The sequence below is a fragment of the Danio rerio genome, chromosome 4 (genome assembly GCF_052040795.2).
Source record: "Danio rerio strain M-AB ecotype USA chromosome 4, GRCz13ab, whole genome shotgun sequence".
Classification (NCBI taxonomy): domain Eukaryota; kingdom Metazoa; phylum Chordata; class Actinopteri; order Cypriniformes; family Danionidae; genus Danio; species Danio rerio.
Window position 1 is genome coordinate 45,165,746 of NC_141024.2, and position 23,273 is coordinate 45,189,018.

General features: G+C 32.9%; 3 protein-coding genes and 1 long non-coding RNA gene across 12 annotated transcripts in view; 2 read left to right on the forward strand and 2 right to left on the reverse strand.

The window, feature by feature from the left end:
* LOC103910934 (uncharacterized) overlaps window positions 1-23,273 on the reverse strand; it is a 492,719-nt gene that overhangs the window by 212,037 nt on the left and 257,409 nt on the right. The window lies entirely within an intron of this gene.
* Window positions 1-23,273, reverse strand: part of LOC137491214 (uncharacterized) — a 46,571-nt gene that overhangs the window by 17,889 nt on the left and 5,409 nt on the right. The gene's annotated exons all lie outside the window — the stretch shown is intronic.
* On the forward strand, window positions 158-6,761 carry LOC148681420 (uncharacterized). Of its 9 annotated transcripts, XR_015942724.1 has the most exons (11): window positions 158-241; window positions 650-740; window positions 1,415-1,464; window positions 1,862-2,161; window positions 2,398-2,528; window positions 2,662-2,702; window positions 2,832-2,922; window positions 3,019-3,149; window positions 4,414-4,580; window positions 4,977-5,034; window positions 6,405-6,761. It is a non-coding gene; the product is annotated as an uncharacterized LOC148681420 (long non-coding RNA). The 9 variants fall into 9 exon arrangements; XR_015942723.1 differs by lacking the exons at window positions 158-241; window positions 650-740 and adding an exon at window positions 4,223-4,292 and having other exon boundaries at window positions 1,363-2,161; XR_015942725.1 differs by lacking the exons at window positions 158-241; window positions 650-740 and adding an exon at window positions 4,223-4,292 and having other exon boundaries at window positions 1,363-2,161; window positions 4,414-4,485.
* Window positions 7,913-22,932, forward strand: LOC148681421 (uncharacterized). Its single transcript, XM_088650594.1, has 15 exons — window positions 7,913-9,922; window positions 13,131-13,343; window positions 13,458-13,548; window positions 13,993-14,136; window positions 14,212-14,268; window positions 14,617-14,691; window positions 16,560-16,643; window positions 16,761-16,805; window positions 18,316-18,372; window positions 18,459-18,536; window positions 18,624-18,674; window positions 19,736-19,783; window positions 19,876-20,078; window positions 20,417-20,573; window positions 22,718-22,932. The coding sequence occupies exons 4-15, from the start codon at window positions 14,013-14,015 to the stop codon at window positions 22,819-22,821; spliced, it is 1,083 nt and encodes a 360-aa protein (XP_088506720.1). The 5' UTR covers window positions 7,913-9,922; window positions 13,131-13,343; window positions 13,458-13,548; window positions 13,993-14,012; the 3' UTR covers window positions 22,822-22,932.

Genomic DNA, 23,273 nt, shown 5'->3' on the forward strand with positions numbered 1-23,273 from the left:
AAAACTGCTAAATACATTTTAAATTCAAGATATAAAATACAAGGTTATTATTTAAATTGTCTATGGAGTGATCATGTTTATAAATGTAATACTGCAAGACTTTAATGTGCGCGCGCGCGTCTTGCTTCCAACACTGGAGCGGAGAGGATGTTGCTATGGGAAACGAAGCTACAACACGACACGACACCACCTAAAAGACACAACACGACTTCTCTCAAGCTGCCGTTTTGACTGTTTTCAGGTAAGTTTAGTCCCTAAAACAAAGCAAATAATACATAAAACTGTTCCTCACACATTTATTATTGGCAATTGATGAATATTCAGTTGAATATTATGTTATATAAGAGTGGTAAGTCTTCGTAAAAGTCCGTTAGCATATTAGCACTGGTAACGTTAGCGTCGGGGTAATATTACGTTAACTTAATGTTAGCTCTTGTTAAACTTGTTTGTTAAAGTTTTGGCTTTTATTTATTCTTTATGTGTAGATGAGAGGTTTTGTCAATGTTTTATTGAATGCACTCCATATGTAGTCTAAAATACGCATTGTAACGTTACTGTAAAGGACCGTGAATCAAAAGTTCAATCGTGTTTTGATATTTCATGGTATCTTAAACTAAATGTTAAGTAAAAAAGTGTTCTGTGGTTTCAGGAGTGAGAGAATAACCCCCTGCTACAGAAAATATAACTCAAGATTCCTAAATTTCTGAAGGGAGCTGATCACAGAGAAACAGGAAAGACAGGTAACTTTAAGCAGATGATTAATTCATATGAATTTCCATTGCACATCATTATGCACATGTTACATGTCTATATATTATGCATCTGTTACTTGTCTTTATTGCAGTTGTTTTAAGAAAGTTTTGACATTGAAACATGTTAGTGGTATTAAATTTCACATCACATGATTCTTCAGAACTTAGTAAATATATAGATTTGCTGCTAATGAAGTAATATTTGTGATTTTCATTTTGTTTAATTTTTTATGATTAATTGATTTATTAAATCTTAGAAAAAAGTTTACACTAAATTATTTGTCATCACATCTGTTTTTAGCATTGATAGCAATCCGAAATGTTTCTTGAGCAGCAAATCAGCACCATTTGATAATCACCATTATATTAGTTCAACCTCAAGCACTAAATCAACATCTTAAAAAAAGATTTCTGAAAGATCAAGTGACACTGAAGACTTGAGTAATGATGCTTTACTCAAAAATTTAGCTTTACATCATAGCTATGAATTACATGTATATTTACACTGTTCACCCATCCCTTACACCTTAACTCATCCTCAAACAAGTCAATTTAAGCCCTAAATGAATAATTTTTGATTTGTACAGGCATGATATGCAACTTGTATTCAGTCGTTTTGTTTTTTCTTTCTTTTGCTTTTGTTTTCCACATCAACTGAAAAGGAGGTCAAAGTTTAACCTGAGTGCCGTGTAGCCGATGAACATCTTCATATGTAAGTATATTTTTGACTGACTGCCAGACACTTGTCAAACAGTGATGAGCAAACGAATGGCCGTTCTTTTAAAAAGACCAGGGAGATGCAAGTCTGGAGATTAATATACATTTTAATTCAAAATTTATTTATCTGGAAATATTTCATAATGTTTTGAGATATGTGCCCTATATGCATTTAGATGTCCATGCATGTTTAAAATACTTTTAAATTTAACAATGGCTGCAAGTTATAAAAACATAAACAAACACAAAAATGTTAAAGTAAATTGAGAAAACATTTTCATCAGTTTGACAACAGGTAGATCAGCTCCTGACAGACATGTTAACAGATCAGTTTAACTCTTATTAAATTCATTCATTCATTCATTCATTCATTCATTTTCTTTTCTGCTTAGTCCCTTTATTAATCTGGGGTAACCACAGCGGAATGAACTGTCAACTTATCCAGCATATGTTTTACGCAGTGGATGCCCTTCCAGCTGCAAGCCATCACTGGGAAACAACCATATACGCTTGTTCTCACTCATACACTACAGACAATTTAGCCTACCCAATTCACCTGTACCCCATGTCTTTGGACTTGTAGGCAAAAACCGGAGCACCCAGAGAAAACCCACGCAAACGCTGAGAGAATTTGCAAACTACACACAGAAATGCCTGCTGATCCAGCTGCGGCTCGAGTCAGCATCCTTGCTGTAAGGCGACAGCACTACCTATTGTGCCACCACGTCACGCTCTTATTAAATTATATTTATATAATTTTGTGTTTCAGTACATGCTATTTTGGGAAAACAAAATATATTCATAAGCTCTCAGAAAATTCAATAAGAGAATTCATTCATTCTTTTTAAGAGAATTAACTGCACAATTACTTGAAATGTGTGGGATTACATTATTTGTTAACCCAAAGTGAGTTTCTCTTTCTTTGCAGTATTGGATGCCTGATTGCAGTTCAACTCCAAACTCAGTTGGACCAGCTGATCAGTGTCTTCAGTATTACCACAAGCTACTGGGCAGATGTGTGGACAGCTATGAGCCAAACTTGGGACGTTTGGTTTTTAGGTAATACCAGTGACAAAGTATTCAGTAAATTGCTTATAATAAAAGATGCTCACTGCTTACCCCCTTATAGTTAAGTTGTTTGCAGTTTCATTGTTGTAAAAATACCATACTTTTTCCTTTTTTTTATAAGCAGGTGTGACCGTCTGGGCAGCAGAAACAAGACAACTAATCATAGTTGAGTTGAGATTAGTATTATTAACTTGACTAGTTTGGTTGCAGACTTGTTCAATACTTAACAATTTGTATAAGTTTCAAGATCAATGGTCCTGCTATCAATGTTTTTGTAACTTAAATTCATTACAGTTTAGATACAATCAAATGTCCAAACCATCTCTGAGTGAATGACATCAAGGAAACAGGATCAAAAGATACTTCATTATAGACCATTTCATAGGTAACAGCACATCCTTTGTGAAAAATAATTTATTTTTGTGTCATCATCACAAGATAAAATACATTTCAACTGATTTCAGTTGTTTATATTTTTCAGGTCCTCCTGATCATTCTGTTCTCCTGGTTGTGAGGATGTGCAGAGGCTGTATTTGTCAGTGTTAAAAGACTTGTGCAGCTGTATCCAGACATACAAGCAGCCGACAAAGAGTTCTGGAGCAGGACAGACAGGTAGTTCACAGTGGCTAGGCTAGAAGTTTATACTTGGGTGGCCAGAAAGTGGCCTCCGCTATTTTGGAGGGTCCATACAAATACACCAGTGTAAGCTATACTATTGCATTGAAAAAATTAAATAAAAGAAATAATTAATCGGTTGAACACAAAATATTTTAAAGAAAGCTTAAGTATCAAGGTGGCAATATACAGTATCTGTTTCATTGTAGTACATGAGCTGGCTAATACAGACTCGTAAATGTTTAGTTGTTAAGATTAGTTAAATACTAAATCCTATACTTGAGACCGGCTGCATATACAGCTTTAACTGAACTGAATTTAACTAGAACTACACCAGCATTCCAAGTGCTCTAGACCAGCTTTTTGCACTGGTGCGTCTAAAATGTTTGATGGCATTGCATTTAACACTGCAATTTTACATGTTAAAATCACAATCCATATGGGCAATATTGACTTGTAAATGATTAACTAAAATCGGGTCAACACACATTATGGGGATTGTGTGTAGAATTTTGAGGAAATTAATGAATTTAATCCATTTTTAAATAAGACTGAAACATTAAAAATGTGGAAAAAGTGAAGCGCTATCAATACTTTCTGGATGCAGTGTATATGGTTTTTAGTGCAATATCAAAGACTTAAAAAAGTCCAACACTATCTACAGCAGCAAAAGACCCTCCACATCAAAAGCTACTGGTCAGCTCATGATTCAGCAAACATCTGAAAAACAAATAGCTTATTATGCCTTCACAAGAAATCAGTGTTTTAATGAAGAGTCTAATGAAGATAGTACTATTTTATTAAATTATTATTTAGCCTGGCATGTTTACTGTTACAAAATATTTTAAATGTTTTTAAAAATAAAACATATTGTGTTCAATGGGGAAAAAGTAGCTGTTTTTTACACAGAGATTAAAAAAAAAAAAACACATTTCAGAGCAGTAATCACAATACTGTGAAACTGTGGTATTTTTATCCAAGATTATATCCTCAGAATCTTATACCTGCCCATTCCTAGCCAGTTACTTAAAGCATTCAGTCAGAGTTTTTTTTATTTTTTATTTTTTCAGTTGGCCTTTATTCTGTTTTTCTATGTTCTTGGAAATGCTGCTGTGCATGAAAATGTGACGATATATCCAGGTACTATAGTTAATTCTGAAATAAATCTTAAAATGAAACAATATTTAAAAATGCAATATTTAATGTGTCAGACACTAAATAAACATGTCAATTCATTTATATTAATCTGATTTCTTAACAGGAGAGCACGGTGGTGCAGAGGGTAGCACGTTTGCCTCACAGCAAGAAGGTCGCTGCTTCGAGCTTCGGCTGGGTCAGTTGGCGTTTCTGTGTGAAGTTTGCATGCTCTCCCTGTGTTGGCGTGGGTTTCCTCCGGGTGCTCCGGTTTTCCCAAGTCCAAAGACATAGGTGAATTGGGTATGCTAAAATTGACCATAGTGTATAACTGTGTGTGAATGAGTGTGTATTGGTTGCAGCTGGAAGTGCATCCGCTGCGTAAAACATATGCTGGATAAGTTGGCCTTTCATTCCGCTGTGGTGACCCCAGATTAATAAAGGGACTAAGCCCAAAAGAAAATGAATGAATGAATCCTTAACAGTTAATATTGGTATAATGAGCAGCAGTTGACATTTATGTAAATTAACCATTTGAGCGTGCTTAGTTTGGGGTATGTTGTGCCATCAAATTGTCAATAAGTTTTATTTTTTTTCTACATTTTAAATCTGCTTTAGCTTTCCTATAAACCTGGAAATATAAAATATATATATTTTTGGTTTTTAACAAATTGCTTATTTTATTCTTAGATTGGTGAGTTGAAGGGATCCTCCTGTCAGACAACCTCTCCAAAGTACAATAGGACTAGTAAGTAACATCTTAAACATACACTACTGTTTCATAGCTTTTAGGTTGGTATGGTAAATTCTCTTCTGATAGTGTCAGCTTTATTTAATTAATACAGTCAAGCAGTAATACTGTGAAATTAATACAATGTATATAATTAATAGTGTCACATGATCCTTCTGAAAAAATAGTATTCCAATGTACTGATTCTCTCCTCAAGCTGTTTTTTTTTAATATAAAACATTTTAAATAAACATATTTTTAGTATTCTTGATGTATGAAAAGTTTATTTTTAAGAGCATAGTATTTATTTATATTTTATTTATATATATTTGCTCTTTGATGATTGCTAACAATCGGACATGTTTCTTTAGAACAAAAAGAATTTGTGCAAAAAAGTATTCTCACTGAGCGTTGTCCAACTGTGGTCCAACACGTCATTTAAGTTTTCAAATAAGCCTAAAAGACTTGATTAGCTGCATCAGGTGCATTTAATTACAGAGTTGAATATATAATTTCTTTATATATCCTCCTCTATTGCCTACAAATAATAGAAGTTGTTTGCTGAAAAACCTTTTTTGTAACAGAAATAAAGCTATGATTAGGCCGACCCGGATTTTTCGCAGAACTCTGCAGATGTTTAGCCTATCATTAATTCTGTTTATTTACTTGAGTAAATGTGTGTAAATCTATATTTATTCAGTTTTTTAATTAATTTCAGTAATATTATTGACTAATGTGAAAATGTTCATCTGATTTATGTACAATGAGGTTTGTACAGTAATATTTTCTGTCTTACTAGATATGTTATATAAAAAAACTTGCTTTATTTACCAAATAAAGTGAATCTAATTGGATTTGCATTTTAAACATTAAATAAAACTTAAATATATTATTTTTTTTATTTCATATATTAAGGTTTAAGTTATGATACTCCCAAAATAATTCCGCAGAAATCCGCAGACTTCCACCAAAATTTTCAGCAGAAATAGCAAAAAACATCCGCAGATTCCTCCTGGCCCTAGCTATGATATATTAAATGTGGTGTACAGTGTGACATTTTAGTTGACGAAACTTAGTTTATTTTGCATGTAATGTGGTATCTGAAGATTAGACATATTTAGATACAGATTTATACTAACACAATGATACTAAAAACCAAAAGAAAAACATTCATTATGATTTCACAAGGAATTTAACTTTCAAATGGCTTTTCTGAAAATTAGTGCTCAGACACACTCTTTAAGGGTAAATTAAATTAATTATTTTAGCTAGGCACTTGCATAACACATACTCCAGTTATATGTCATGAAACAAATAATATATATTTGTGGTAATATGAACTGCTGCAATCCTAATCTTTCTCCTTTTGGTTTCTTGCTTTATTTAAGGGTTCCCACTACAAGGATTAGATTTGGCTACTGCAGTCCCGGTTTGGGCCAGCCTCACTTGTGAAGACTAAAGTTGAAGACAACATACAAGAACAATTTCGAGGATGGCAACACACTTTTTATTCCACCTATTTATCCCCTTTTATGTGTAAGCAACTTTCCACAAGATAAAACAAAAGTAAATGACAGGTTATTTCTTTTCATTTTGTCTGTTTTCTTGGAACATTGTACATAATTTACAACCAGTTTTATATATATATATATATATATATAGGTCAGAGCAAGAAAATGTTATGTTTTCTTCTGGAGAAAGTCTTATTTCTTTTATTTCGGCTAGAATAAAAACAGTTTTGAATTTTTTTAAAAAACATTTTAAGGTCAATATTATTAGCCCCTTTAAGCAATTTTTTTCGACTGTCTACAGAACAAACCATCGATATACAATAACTTGCCTAATTATCCTAACCTGCCTAGTTAAGCTAATTAACCTAGTTAAGCCTTTAAATGTCACTTAGGCTGTATAGAAGTGTCTTGAAGAATATCTAGTCAAATATTATTTACTCAGTTATTAGAAATGAGTTATTAAAACTATTGTGATTAGAAATGTGTTAAAAAATATTTCTGTTAAACAGAAATTAAGGGATTATTTATATATATATATATATATATATATATATATATATATATATATATATATATATATATATATATATATATAATGACAAAATCTGTTTTGTGTTGTGCATTAGAGTTTGCTTAAAAAAACTGGTTATCTCTGAGAAAGTATTGTTATTTTATATTATTGATGTGGTATTAGTTCAGAGGAGATTGCAAATTGTTGAATGCCATTTATAAAAAAAATTGTAAAAAAAAAATTGACTACAGACTTTAATAAGATTTTATCAGACAATTATTTTAATTTGTATGATTTTATTTACTACTGTAAATATTGTTTGCTTGGTATTTATTTTGTGTTTGTGTCCTCTTTTATTATTGTAACTCCCTGAAGAAAGTCTTTTGGATACTGAACACATGACTGGAATTATCTTGTATTTTAAAATTATAGTCTTGGAAAGCATTTTCTTTAACACTATTTAAGAAATTATAAGCATTATAACATGTGCTGACACAAGTTATTTGTGTTTTTACTATAGTAAACTATAGTCACCCTTAGTGTACATGTTTTGAAGTACTTTTAAATATTCCTATGGTCTTAATGTAAATGCTGCAATGGACTTTGTATTTAAAATCTTTATTGCACAGTATTTCAGCCATGGTTATAGTACAACTTGTTGGTTTTGTTTTAAACGTGGTAAAACATGGTTATGTGTGATAAAAGTATGTTAATCTATCTGTATGTTTGTGAAAATATTAATAAATCTTCAACTGTTATTGAGAGTGGTGTGTCGTGTTTATTATAAATAAGCAGCTGCTGCAGCTAGTGGTCCAGAAGTATGAGCAAAACGCCTGAGAACAGCGCCTCCGCGGAGCAGCCGGTATTTCCGGTTGCGTCGTCCTAACATCGGCCGGACAGCGTTTCCGATCATTTGCCGACGTCGCGGCGACATTTTGCCAATTAGCAAACGCTCCCTGAGCGACATCGCACCGATGGAATTTTGAAAATCGGCACGACGTCGGCCCAACGTATGTGTGCTGTCTGGGTAGTGAACAAGGACACAAAGTGTGATTTTAAACACAGACTTCAAAACATCGAATCTGAACTCTGTTAGCTCACAGTTTTCTGCAGTTGGTTACTTTCTCAAAAACAAAAATGTTACCCAGAAAGTTTTTAACAGAATATTACTGTGTTAGTGAAAAAACATTATTTTACCGTAGAATCTGACCGTTTTTTAACAGCAATTTTTTACAGTGTGGTCAGGCACGCGTAGGGCGGGAAAAGTTATGTCGTAGATTAGTTTGGTCCAACAGCATTAAGAATAGTAACACGTGACCTATGGTCTATGATTCAGTGACCTGTATGAAATCGAACTGATAGGTTTAATAAGCACGAAACTGGTTAAACAGGCTTTATTAACATACTATAATCACCAGACTCATTCGATCCTGAAGGACTACTGTCCAGAGTTTGCACAACCTCCAAACGCAACCATAAATGTTAGTTATGCCTAATAAAGTATATGCCGGATTCAAAATGGTATTAAAAGTTTTTTATGTGGAAAAACAGTGGTCAGCACCAAATATAGATGAAAACGGATTATAATCCGTGTTAACAGTGACCATTTTTATGAACTTTTCTCGCAATACCAAATTCCCTGCTCTAATGCTATCCCGTGACTAAAACCACATAAACATAAACTATAGGAAAATAACACCATGTCATGAAACACAAAGTAAATTGTTTTACCTGTAGAGCCGTGAACCTCGTGTTGGTTGTGGTCATCGTATCGTTGTCTTCTTCTAGACATTGCCGTTTTGCATACAGATTTATTTATAAGCGTATTACTGCCACAGTGCCACCTATTGATTAGGACCTCTTTCAAAATCGGGATCACTAACTACCATTTAGCCCACTAAATTCTATCATATAAACCTTAAAAATATCAATAAAGATTTAAATCTATTATCCTTTAGTTCTTTTCCAAAAACAAATAAATCTCCTTACAATTTTTTGTCAAGTTCAGAAAACAGAAACAAATCTTTAAATAGTATATAACCCACTTCTTGTTTCTTCTTGTTACTTTTTTAAACTTTATAAAAACCACCCTCATTTCATAATCCATATCTACAGTAGCATTAGCAACAGTTTAAATAAAAAAATCAGCATGGTTTTAAATACATAACTCTCCATAGTCCACTGTTTTGAAACCCCACAACTTGAACCATAGTCAAATAAACTCAAAAAACTCAAATAAATATATAAATAAAATAATCCTTAGCCCTTAGTTTTTTAGGTTCACCTTAATTTCTTTCCAAATTTGTTCTCCTGACATTAAAGGCCAATTCAATCAAAAATGAAAATTCACTCAACATTTACTCTCCCTCAAGGGGTTTCAAACTTTTATGATTTTCTTTCTTCTGATGAATAAAATATAAGACATTTTGAAGAAACCTGAAAACCTGTAACCATAGACTTCCATAGTAGAAAAACAAATACTATAGAAGTCAGTGGTTACAGGTTTCTAGCTTTCTTCAAACTATCTTCTTTTGTGTTCAACAGAGAAAAGACAGCAAAACAGGTTTGGAACAAGTGAATGGTGAGTAAATGGTGATAGAATTGTCATTGTTAGACGAACTGTCCCTGTAATTTTGGGTAGGATAAAAATACATTCAAAGGAGTAGCAGAATATAGGCATTCTTATGGGTTTAGTTCTAGTTCAATTAAACAAACATTTTATAAAAAAGAGTAATCATACATTTATTAAGCTTTTTATACTGTTTCTAGGCATGACAATGACAAAACTGACGTTACCTGTTTTATCTTTTCCCTAATTACAGAGTTCTCTACAGTCAACTGACAACTACATTAACACTTGCACACTCTGTCCCTCAAAAATAAGGTACGTGTAATTATTGTGACAGAACTACTGGTCATCAAGAAAGTGGTTCTAAAATTTCAAATCTTGGAGACTCATAACACTGCACATTCTGGATGTCTCCCATCTAATATGCACCAATTATTTTACCAAGCTTCAGTTTTATAAAGTTCAATTAAATGTAAGCGTACATGTAAGCAGTGTGATGTAAAGCAGGTCGCACACCAGAAGCGCCGCGACACAGCGCGCACATGACAGTTTAAAGCATCACACACTAGATGCGCACATTCGAATGATATTTAACATTAAACTAATCAGATGCCGCTTTGTGGCGAGGCTGAAAAATGAACTTCGTCCTGTGCCGTGGCGCCGCCGACTTGCAGCACCTGTGTGTGTATTCTGATCGAAACCTATGTTTAGAATTCTAAAATGCATGGCGCTGCGTGGCGCGCTGCGAATCGGCGCTTCTGGTGTGCGACCTGCTTAAGGGTCTTAAAGTACTGAATTTCAAAACCACTGCAGGCTTAGCATGTTAGGGCAATGCATTGTGTGTGTGTGTGTTATGGATTGTAAAAAACAATCTTACTGGACACAACAGGAGAAAAGCCAAAGCCAAGGTGGACAAACAGCTTTAATCAATGCATGTGTTATAAGCATCACTATTGAGGGAACAGTATGGTGGCATTGACAAGCAGCACTGTTGAAGACGGCACTGACTTCTTGGACTGTTTGTCCCATGTTAATGAGACTGAATGCAGTATCATCCTGGCAAGTGCTTCATAAACGAGTCAATCTGACTAGTTCAAGTCCCCTCAATGATGACTTTGACAAGATGGGAAACAGAAAAAAAAATTTAACACATGCATCACTAAATTAATTACTCATAATCATTCACAATTACAATCCGAGTCTGCCAAAAGATACAAGGACAATATTAGGTAAAGTGCGTTCAAAGAGAATAGCCTTCTTTTTGCACATGAGTTCTCTTTGAACGCACAGGGCCAGTGATATACTTTTGGTTCAATGGCATCCATTTCAAGGGTCCTCTATGACAACATGTACATTAAGGAAGATAAAAATTTTAAGTTCCAGGTGAGCATTGATGGTCTTCCTCTCTACAAGAGTTAATTTGCTCAATGTTGGCTCAGTCTAGTAGAAGTTGAAAACTAGGTGCAGGGGGAACATGTGCCAATAGATTTATTGTGGGCTGAAGGTACTGTAAAACTAGCTCCCTGAATGAGTATCTCGAAGACCTAATCTCTGAAATCAAAGAGTTAAAAAAAATGGCTTTGAATTTGAATGACTAAAGTTAACATTCAAGTTTGCTTTTGCAACATGCTTTTCTAAAATGGCCAAGCAGGTTACCATGGGTGTGAAACATGTATTCAGGATGGTGTGCACCTGGAAAACAGTATGGCATTCCTCAGAAATGTACCTAGAGTGAGTATGCCCATATACTCTGAAACTGGACCAGGCAAACCATTTGTCTATATTGGCAGAAAGGTTGCAAAGCTGCAAAACATAATTTCAGAAAAGCATGGCATTTACATGGTCTACACCACCTTCAGCAAACATTAACTCCTTTTTGACTATCCCCACGCTTCCATCCTCCACACTTGGCATCTACCTACTGATGTCATGTCAGGACCAATCCATCTCTGCAAGATTGAAAATATTGAAATGAAAGCTTTTTTTAGTCCCTTGCAGAAATTATTTTGTTTCAGTTTAAACTTTACACACATAGTATCTATCTATTTCCACATTTTTTTTTTTTTTTACATATACTGTATAGTGCGATTATAATTATTGTGCAAGACGATATTCTGATCATATTTTTTCCTAGAGCATTTTGAAAATTGTAAACCTTAATCACAACCAGGGCTTGATATTGACTTTTTTTTTTATCACCAGTCACTGTGGCTTGTAGTTTCCAAGGTTACTAGCCACTTGCCTTTTTCACTGGCCACAATTTTGTTGTTGGGAAAATATATTTTATATGCAGAAAATTGACTTGCAAGCAAAAGAAAGCAGGTGAAAAACAAACCATGTGTGATAATGAAATATTAATCATGTGCACACAGTTAACATTAGGCACATTAATAATCTGTTCAAACAATGGTTAAAGTGGCAATCACTGCTGCTTACAAAGACCTGTTTTTAAATCTAAAGCTCTTGAAAGCAGAAGGACTGTGGGTGCACGAGAATTACTTTTGTCCAGTTTATTTCAAATAGAATCCATCACACCAGTTTCATTTCCAAGGAGGATTGCTACATGCAAGGACACGGTAGTGCACTAGTATTTTCAACACTCGGCTCTCAAAAACATCTCTCAGTGAGTAAGAATAGCCTGTGTCTCACAGTGTGTATGATCAAGCTCTCATTTGGTATTTATCTGCTATCTTTTGTTTTGCATAAACACAGTTGTTTTTGTCAATCATGCTGCTTCTTGATTCTAAAATCTCATTTGCTGTTCCACTCATTACTGTGTATACCACTAAATATGAAAAAAATAAATATATATATAATTTTTTTTTATCACATTTGCATGCATATTGATAAACGGTAAAAAACTGAAATTATAATATTTAGTGATAAGCCAGCACTGGCCTGGTCAGGACACTGACAATCCTGTCTACTGTCCCAAAAACTGGACCATCCTTATTGTTGAACCCTGCTTTTAAGAAAACTACGATTAAAAAATTATTTTCAACCAGCCAAAGTGGCTAGTGGAAATGGCAGTCTTTACCCGCCACAGCTGAAATCTACCTGCATTTGGTGGTTTGGCGAGTATTAATGTCAAGCCCTAATTACAACTATAACCAATATGTAATATTATATGAAGGCAGAAAGTGAAAATAGCTCCATTCAAATGATCCAAAATAGTTGTCATTACTTTATTTTGCAATTTCTAGTATTGCCTTCTTTTCACCGTCATTTAATAATTTTGCAACTTTTCAGTCCAAGTTATATTTTTATCAGTAAAACACCTGAATTTAAAGCATTTTTTACTTTGAGTGTTGTCAGAAAATTATATATCAATAATGAATGATGAATACAAAAGTAGTAGTGGTTCTTAAGATTGATGTGGTCTGGAATTGGTAATATGTGCTTGGGAAAAAATTTCTCAATATTAACTTGCATCATTATTTTGCATGAAATGTATTTTGTGTATTTGAATCATGCACATAAACAACCGAAATTTAATGTGTCTTTCAACACTATGGGGCTCTAGGTTCTTGCAGCTTAAAAAAAATGTACCTGATAGTGGAGTTCATTCACGAAGGGAGTACCGGACCTGTCGCAAAGTCTTGGTACTCAGAGGGTCACTCGTGGTGGCCTCCATACAAGGAGATAGACAGGGTGTTGAAGAGTGTCCGGTTGATGGAGGCACCACAACCAGATAAAGGTTGGACCAAGCATCAGGCCAGAATTCTACACGAGTCAGGTACACAGAAGTACATTGTAAATAAACAATATTAAACAAAGGATAAATTCAATAATATATGACATTCCATAGACTATTGCATTCATGAATTGTTACATACTTTATTTCTTTCAGCATCTTTTGACAAGATTTCAAAGAAATGGAAACAGGCATGCTACACATCTGACATCTCGGAATCTGAAATGCCTGCAAAAAGAATTCCGAAGTAAGTTGTCAAAACACACATTTTACTTTTAACAACAATATTCAGTCTTCTGAAGCTAAACAAAGTTCATGTGAGTAACAAAGGTAAATATATTTAATTATAATATCAAATTCAGCCGTAGTTTTTACATCTCAATCACACTTATCAGGTAAATCAGGTATATTTAGTTTTAAATGTATCATCAACTGTTTGTTTGCATTTTTTGCAACACGCAAATACACAATTATGCCAGATTTAAACAAGCAAAAGGTTTTGTTATTTTTACTATTATATTTTGGCCATTTCCTAACTTTCCTAAGAATGATGGAAAGAAAACTTTTACTAGAAAAATTATATTGAACTTATTTTTAAGTTTGTGTTTTTTTCTTCTTACATTTAAAAAACAAGACATTGTTATAATCCAATCATGCTTTGTATAATTAACTACCCTGATTGTGCTCATAGAAAGAAAATATACACATCAGATGATGAGCCTTGCGATACTCCCCACAAAAAAAAAGAAACTAAATAAAGAAAAAAGTCTACCAACACCAAGGGTCCCACCTGCACCAAAAGCTCCAACACCCCCAAGACATATCAGGGCAAAAGGTAAAAATACACCACTTATATTACTGCCAGTCAAACGTGTATGTATGATCACTGAGCAGTTTTTTTCTTTTTCAGGTCCCCTTGTACGACCTCAGCTAACATCATGCAAAACAATTAACAGTTTTTGCAATTGTAAGTTTTAATTAGTAAGACAGATATTTGATGTTTTAAGTACTTTGTGATATGCTCAAGAATGTTCCTTAATCACAGTAAATTAAATGTAATGCACAAGCTCTTGTGACATGTTGATTTACCATAATGTTTTCAGCTGAATCCAGTAATATTGTTCTTTTAACATTTTGCAAAAAACTACTGTTATTACATTCATAAATTGAGTATTACATTTTAAGAGGCACAAATAACTTTTAATTGCTAATTAGAAGCAACAGCACTCTCAAGCTATAAAGATCTGTGCAGTACAATGTAATTTTTGTTTGTGAGACAGATATAACATCTGTTTCATCTGTAATGTTTCAACAGCATTTGTCCGTGACCAACAAAAAGCTACAGAAAAGCAACAGCAGGCCTGTTTTGAAACTCCCTCCACTAGTCAAGGTAACTCGCTTTACATGAATACTGTAACTACAAACTGTAAAAGCTGTTACTTCACAGCATTCATGACTCAAAAGGCTGACTCAATGACAGGCTGGTTCATGATTCTGATTGCTGAATAGACAACACTCACCTACAGTTTGTGCACAAATATAAATAAATGTAATATTCCGATCCTATTTTTAATAGAAGTACATTGTACCTCTATTAAATATATATATATATATATATATATATATATATATATATATATATATATATATATATATATATATATATATATATATATATATATATATATATATATATATATATATATATTTATATATATATATATATATATATATTTATATATTTAGTTGAAGCAAAAGTGACTTGAATATATATACAGTTGAAGTCAGAATTATTAGCCCCCCTGAATTATTAGCCCCCCAGTTTATTTTTCCCCCAATTTCTGTTTAACAGAGAGCAGATTTTTAAAACATATTTATAAACATAATAGTTTTAATGACTCATCTTTAATAATTGATTTATTTTATCTTTACCATGATGACAGTAAATAATATTTGACTAGATATTTTTCAAGATACTTCTATACAGCTTTAAGAGACATTTAAAGGCTTAACTAGGTTAATTAGGATAACTAGTCAGGTTAGGTTAATTAGGCAAGTTATTGTACAATGATGGTTTATTTTGTAGACTATCAGAAAAAAATAAAGCTTAAAGGGGCTAATAATTCTTACCTTAAAATGGGTTTAAATAATTAAAAACTGATTTTATTCTAGCTGAAATAAAACAAATATATAGACATAAAAATATTATCAGACATACAGTGAAAATTTCTTTGCTCTGTTAAACATCATTTGAAAAATATATATAAAAAAGAAAAACTAATTCAAAGGGGGGCTAATAATTCTGACTTCAACTGTATATTATATGGCTAGGAGAAAGTGCAACACAAGCTAATTTTTAAATTGAGTCCACTGGACAAGAAATGCTCATAGGGGAAACTGACATTATTTAAACATAAAGAGTCACAATCAACTGGCCGAGAAGAAAATAATATTATAAAATAGGATTTCAGTTATTAAGGTGAATAGTTTAGGAAACCCAGTTTGCCAGAGCCAAAACAAGTACAATGTGTCAGATTCTGTGTCAAAGAATGACACAATTTGACTCAATGTATCGATTGTACCCACTTAAGAATCACACGCAGAAATGTTGTAAAATGCCCAGAGACTTTTATAGGCATAGGTTGAAAGGACAAGCACCACTCCCTTTGTATCGGTTTAAAGAATTTATCTTCCAGAAGTTTTCAGTGTTCATTTCAAAATTAATTTCCTATACTGAAAGATTCATCCGGTTCATCATTGAAAGAGTTTGAAAGCATCAGGAACCCTTTAGTCACTGACAAGTACAATGTGTCAGCTTCTGTGTCAAAGAATGACACAATGGGATACAATGTCTCAAAATGTACCCACTCAAAATTAACCACAAGCTGAAATACTGAAATACACGGAGAACTTCATAGGCATAGGTTGAGAACTGGTCTAGAAGGACAGGACCACTTCCTCTTGTAACTGTTAAAAGATATTATCTTTCAGAATCTTGCAGTAAGTCATCAGAGTTTAAATCCTTCTCCTATCCTTAAATTTTCATTGTTACTAGCAGTTAAAACCATGACTCCCTTATCACAGTCAATATAACCAGATATCGACTTTCATAATAATTGTGCACAAATTGTATGTTTCATGATCTGCTTATTCTGCCAAAAGTTGAAAGCCTCTTTAAAGACTGAATCTTCTCTGAACCAGGTATTACAATTAAAAATGTCAAATAACATTTCATAATTGCAAAGAAAATAATTGCAGTTTCAGCTCCAGACGTACCTGTGAGGTTCTGCCAGGAAGTGGAGCACCAAGACACTTGGGATAAACCCCAACCTGAAAATCAAGGTAAAAAACAAAATAAATAATAACAGATTCATTGGTATTTGAAATAAGAACTGAAATAAGAAAATTGCTCCACATACTCACACTAGGTAACTCAACATTTTCTGTACAATCCAACAGAGGACACATTTTCTGTGCTGCGGCCTTTACAAGACAGAGCACCACGTAAGTTGTATGTCTCACTTCAGGTAATTACGGTCACATTTCATTTAGCTGTATTGTAAAAAAGAAAATGTTTGATTAAACAAGGCTGTAAAGCTAAGACTAAAATACAAAAAAGAGAACACAATTCATCTACAACAGTAGAAAGAGTACCATTTTGTCAAATGTCAAGAAAGCTCAATAAAGACAGAGCTTCTCATATACCTGCCCATATTGAAATCTGTTGCATTTAAATTTATGCAAATTACATATATGCCATGCAAGTTCCTATTTGGATTTTACAAATAAAATATATTTTATTTATGCAATATACATTTTGAAATATTGCAAAAATGGCTGTGCTGCTTACAAATATTATCTTTCAACGATTGGAATAATATGTACAGATATGTTCACACACATGCACGCACGCACACAGACACACACACACACACACACACACACACACACACACACACACACACACTCTGCTCAGCACATATGAGTACACCTCCTTTTGAATTGGAATATTGTAATCTATTTTTCAGTAAACAGAGATAATATTTTTGTTCATTTAAATAAAAGATGTTTATTAAACAGTTATGTGCACTAAAATACAAGTTTGGCCACATAACATCTTTAGGAATAAAAAAACAATTTAAATTTAAATTCAAATGAGTATTTGCACAAAAAAGTAAACTACAAATTTTTAAATTTATAATAATAATAATAAATGTAATATTATTTTAAGTTTCTCTTGATTTTTTCCTGTATTTTAGAGGTTTTTTGTATATATTTTTGAACCGTAATATAAATTTATTTAGCTAAATTATTTTGACTTTAGTACTGACAAACCTAATGGACAAATATAATATTTTTAAGCATTCTACAGAAAAAAATATTATATATATATATATATATATATATATATATATATATATATATATATATATATATATATATATATATATATATATAAATATATATATATTATTAAATGTAATTATTAAAACCTAAAAATATTAATTATTAATATAAAATTTACATATCTATACATATTTGTAATTCCAGTTGTTTAACAAATATATAAGTGGTCAATGACAAATATTGTATGTGAAGTCTAAATATGAACTTTTAATTCAATTATTTGTTTTCTATATACAGGGTGATTAAAAAAAGAATACCACAACTTTGAAAATCTGTATTTAATCAAAGAAACATGATGGAACCTTGGGTAAATAATCAGTGTGAAGTCCTTAAAAGTTTTTTAGTAGTAAACAAGTTCATAGATGTTCAATATGACCTCCTCTTCTTTGAAGAGTTCTTGATTTTAAAAGTTGTGGTATTCTTTTTGAATCACCCTGTATATTTACATGCATCAGATTTCTATATGGGTGACCTGATCACCTACATATTTCTACCATCAAAGATTAAATAAAACAATAATGAAGTATACAGAGGAAATCCTAAACACATTTATTGTAATTTTTTGCAACCTTTTTATACTTTTGTTTGTTTGTTTTTTATTATTTAGACAACACATACTCTGTCCAAGATCCAAAGCCATCAGCAGATCAAAGAAAAATGCAGAGTAAGTGTAAAAAATAAATAAATTATATACATTTTATGTAGTGTCATAGTAGCAAATGCAACTTACCAACTTGACCTTTTTCTCAGCACCAGTTTTTCCAATAAGCATGTCCCATGTAAATGAGCAAGAAGATGCTTGGGGGGACCACCCATCGAGCTATCGAGGTGCAAGAACATTCAAAAAAACATACACAGCAAATTAGTTTCTAATTATTAACATGGTAATGTTACATTGTCTGTACAATCACACAGAAGACACAACTTCTGAGCTGAGACCTTCAAGTACTCAGGCAAGAGCGAAGAGTAAGTCATTTGTTTTTTTAATTGACAGTTACTTCTTATGAATTATTATTATGTTTTTTATACAGTATTTGTAGTTGTATTTATATACTGCTAACCAACATCTATTAATGTAGTTAAATCTTAACAAATTAATTAAATTTCTTGCAAATTAATTAACAATTTGCTAATGCTAAATGCATGATTCAGTGTGCAGTTGTTACGAAGTGTTACCCAAACTTTCTTCCTTCTTGCTGAACACAAATGAAGATATTTTGAAGAAAGTTGGAAACCTGTAACCATTTACTTCCATAGCATTTTCCTACTATAGAAGTCAATAATCACTGGCTTTTAGCTTTCTTCACAATACCTTCCTTGTGTTTAGCAGAACAAAAAAAAAACTCAAATGTTTATAACCACTTAATGGTGTGTAAACGTAAGTAAATGTACATCCTTTTAATTTATTTGTAAACATATTAATCAACACTGAATATGAAACTTGTTCAAAGCAACTAATCAATGACATTTTCCAGTTTTCTGTGAAAATTTTCCATGGTTAATAAGCTGTTCGCAAAACATTATTTAATTATTTCCTTGTAACCTAATAAATACAACACTATACAACAACAAAAAACACTTCGTTAATTATAGTGACAGTAAAAAAACTCACTGTATTCAGAATATTAATGTATTAGAGTACAATATATAATTTATCATTACCTATAAATTAATGGTTTGAAAATTAATTTAAAGTGTTTTGTTAATTTATGCTTTCAATAACTTTGGGGAACTAACGATTTCGTATGCACAGAAAAATTCACATATAAACTATTTTACGTAAAAGCACAGACCAAGAGGGGGTTGGCTTCTGTCTGCTTTTTAAAATTCAGTTTTATTTCCTCTTAATTCAGTTTTGCTATTTTGCTTTTCTGAATTCTGTGAATAGTTTAAGTCATTTTAGCCATAGAAAAACAATGTGTAATCAGACGGATATAGTTTTTTTTTATCGTTTAAGGTTTCAAGCATATTATTACAATATCCTCATAACATTTTTGTGAATCGTTCAAAAGTGATTTTGCTTGCAGATGCTTCTAGTATCAGCCGATGGAGCTGCATCTCCAGTCAATGCACACGTAAGTAAAATTTAAGTGCTAAGAATAATAATAATAATTAAAAAATATTTACGTATAGTTGAATAGAGATTAACCCACTTACTGTGTTGCAGCTGTGGAGAGGGCAATTTTGGAGAAGCTTAATGAGCTGGACATGAAGATTACCCATCTAACTTCAGTGGTCCAGTCCCTTGCCCCTCGGTCAAGTGGTCAAATGGTGGTGGACACTGAGGATGACACCTTTCCTATTGAAACAATTGAGGACCTTGAACAACTGGAAAGGCAATTAGCTGAAAAACCAATGATGGAGAAGATGGTACGAATATTTAAGATTTAAAGGTTTTACAGCTGTTGTTAAGTAAATCTTTATTATATGGCCAGTTTCACAGACAACACTTAAGGCTAGTCCCAAACTAAAAATGTATGTGTGAGCTGTGTGATGCCTTACAATATCTCATTGCCATTATTTTGTTACCAGATGCACGCTAGTATTGTGCTTATATTTTCTTTCACATGGATTTTTATAAAAGTAGTTTTATATCTAACATTAACTAAGACTTATAGTCCAGACTTCAGCTCATCCTTGTCTGTAAAACTGGGCCATAGTCCTTGCACTTTGTCTGTAAAGATTTAATATTACCTTTTATTTTTAAGATGAAGAGGTTATCCATCAGAGGAGGACAAACTCTGAAAAAAACCATTTGGCGTGTAGCCTCCAAAGTGTTTGGTCCAGTGGCCAAACAGCTCAACTGGTGTGGAAGAGGAGATAAAAGAGGCCTAAAAAACACAAATATTGGGACACTTGTGATAGGTATGTTTAATTGTCTTGCAATGAACGGTTTAGATAATACCTATAAGACAGAACTGCCAGTATATCTCTATAGCATGATTACCTTGTACACACATAATATGGTTATCAGTGTGCTATAAGCTTACGAGCTAGCATATGCTGTTCATATATTGTAAAATGATATTTAATACACAAGAGTGTTTTATAAATAAAATTTAGATCATTATTTTAAGTGGAGAATTGTTCATTCTTGTATATTAGGGCAAGGAGATTAAACCTTAAATCAAAACCTTGATTGATTGAACACTTTACCTCCTTTTGAAATATTGAATCATTATATTATTTTCCAAGTAATTTTTTGTACTTAATCAAGTTCCATTTATTCATTCACTAAACATTTCAGTTTTAGTGTTAAAAGAAAGTTTCCCTAAAAAAATATTTCCATGTCAAAAGTGGAAAATGACAAGTATCTTTAACAAGCATAACTTGTGTCTGGAAAATAGTAAATAATAAAGCAATGTGAAAAAGTACATAATGTGAACATTGCTGTTCACAATAATATTTTAAGTGCGTGTGTGTGCATGCTTCTCTTTACGAAAAGACAGCTTACATTGTATGTTCATTCATTCATTTTCTTTTTGGCTCAGCCCCTTTATTATTTCGGGGTCGCCACAGTAGAATGAACCGCCAACTTATCCAGCATTCGTTTTACGCAGCGGATGCCATTCCAGCTGCAACCCATCACTGGGAAACATACACACACACACTCATACACTATGGACCATTTTTTTAGCTTACCCAATTCACCCATACCTCGTCTTTGGACTTTGGAAATCGGAGCACCCGTAGGAAACCCAAGCGAACACGGGAAGAAATTGAAAACTCCACACAGAAATGCCAACTGACCCAGCCGAGGCTCGAACCAGCGACCTTCTTGCTGTGAGGCGATAGTGCTGATTACTGCACCTACCTTGTATGTGATAACTAGAAATAATAAAAACAAAACCTCAGTCGATTTGATTATGAATAAACGCTAAAAAAAGTGAGTTATGCTTCACAAATTATAGGTCATATAATCAAAAAGAAAATCTGTCATGCCTCTGATTATTAATCACATTGCCTGCATTCGCTTGAGCTTTGCTGAAGCACATGTGGACGGCACATGCATTAAATCGCCACGTGGGGATATATGTCGGTTATGGATTTAGGTTTCGATTTTCGAATAATCTCCCAGCACTACAGTATAATGCATATGTACACTTTTACAGTATTCATTATTTAGCAGTCAATTTGTCGTATGATATTAATCTAATAAATTTAAAGAACAAATTTTCCCGAAATTTAAGTTAGCCCTAATCACCTTGAACTGCTGCTTGGTCAGTTGTCATCACAACGTGTTTAAACATAGCTTTATTCGTCTAAATAAAGTTATTACCTTGTTAAATTTACTACAAACAAAGTGGAATAAATATTTTACTGACCACACATATCAATAACAATGAATCAGACTGCTTACCTCAGTATTCCCGCGTGGACTGGTGTCTTCTACGTGCTGAGTGTGATGCTTTGAGGAAACATGCGCAATAGTGATGAAGTTTCGAACACAAAAGAGTCGATTCCTTGAATTTGACCACGTTGTCCAAATGCATACTAATGCAAGTACACTTGTTTTTGTTGTTGTTATTTTTTCTTTATTCATTTTATGGCGGATTTAAGCTTTTGCACCTCTCGTTTCTATTTGACATCAATTTTTTCAAAGCTATAGCTTAATTTATTTGAGAGTAACATTTTAAAGAATATGATATTGATTACATGAGGACGGTGCATGATCGAATAGTGAAAATATTTCCAATCTAAGCCGTATTTCAACAACAAATGAACAGCAATCAAATAAAGGTAGGCTAAACTGATTTAAAAAATGGTGTTAACGATCATTATCTAAAATAGACGATATGCCATTTAGCTAAACTCATTTCAAACAATCATAGTATTATTTCTTCCACTCTATTATTATTATTATTATGTAGTCAAATGCAATAATTAATATGGTGTGTATTAATTTTGGTCAGATAAAAATAAAAGGCTCACAATAAAATAAAACACCCCCTGAGCCTTCTTAAAACCGCCTTATTTTAATTTCTTTATATTTTTTCTTTTTTTAACAGGTGCAGCTATGAGGAACCCCGTGCTTCCGTCTCCAACAGAGGCAGAAGCCGAAAAATATTTGAAAGACTTTCTCCGCTTGGCCCCAGGAAGAATGGCCTCTTAAGCCAGTTGTTTTTTTAAATTTATTTATTTGCTGCTATTTGGTTTTGTTTGCTTCAAAAAATATGAATTCTAATCAATTATAATATAATAAAATTCTACAAATAATTCTTCAGCCGTTGTGTTTTTCATTTTGAGTGGATATACTTTAGCTTATGTGAAGACGGATGTATAACCAGAGTACCTGTAACTGTTATTTATAGCAGTATGAATGAAGGAATGTCTAAATAAACAAATAAAAAAAACGACGTCTATGCTACATAAATAAGATGTCTCACAGACCTAACATTTTAAAAATGAACATCTGTAATGCATCGCATAGACGTTGTTTGAATGTATGACAAGGACGTCTATGCGACGTTTTCCAGATGAGCAAACGCCCTGAATAAGACGTCTCCCAGATGAAAACGCGGATGTCCAGCAGACGTCTCTGCGACGCATGTGTGCTATCTGGGT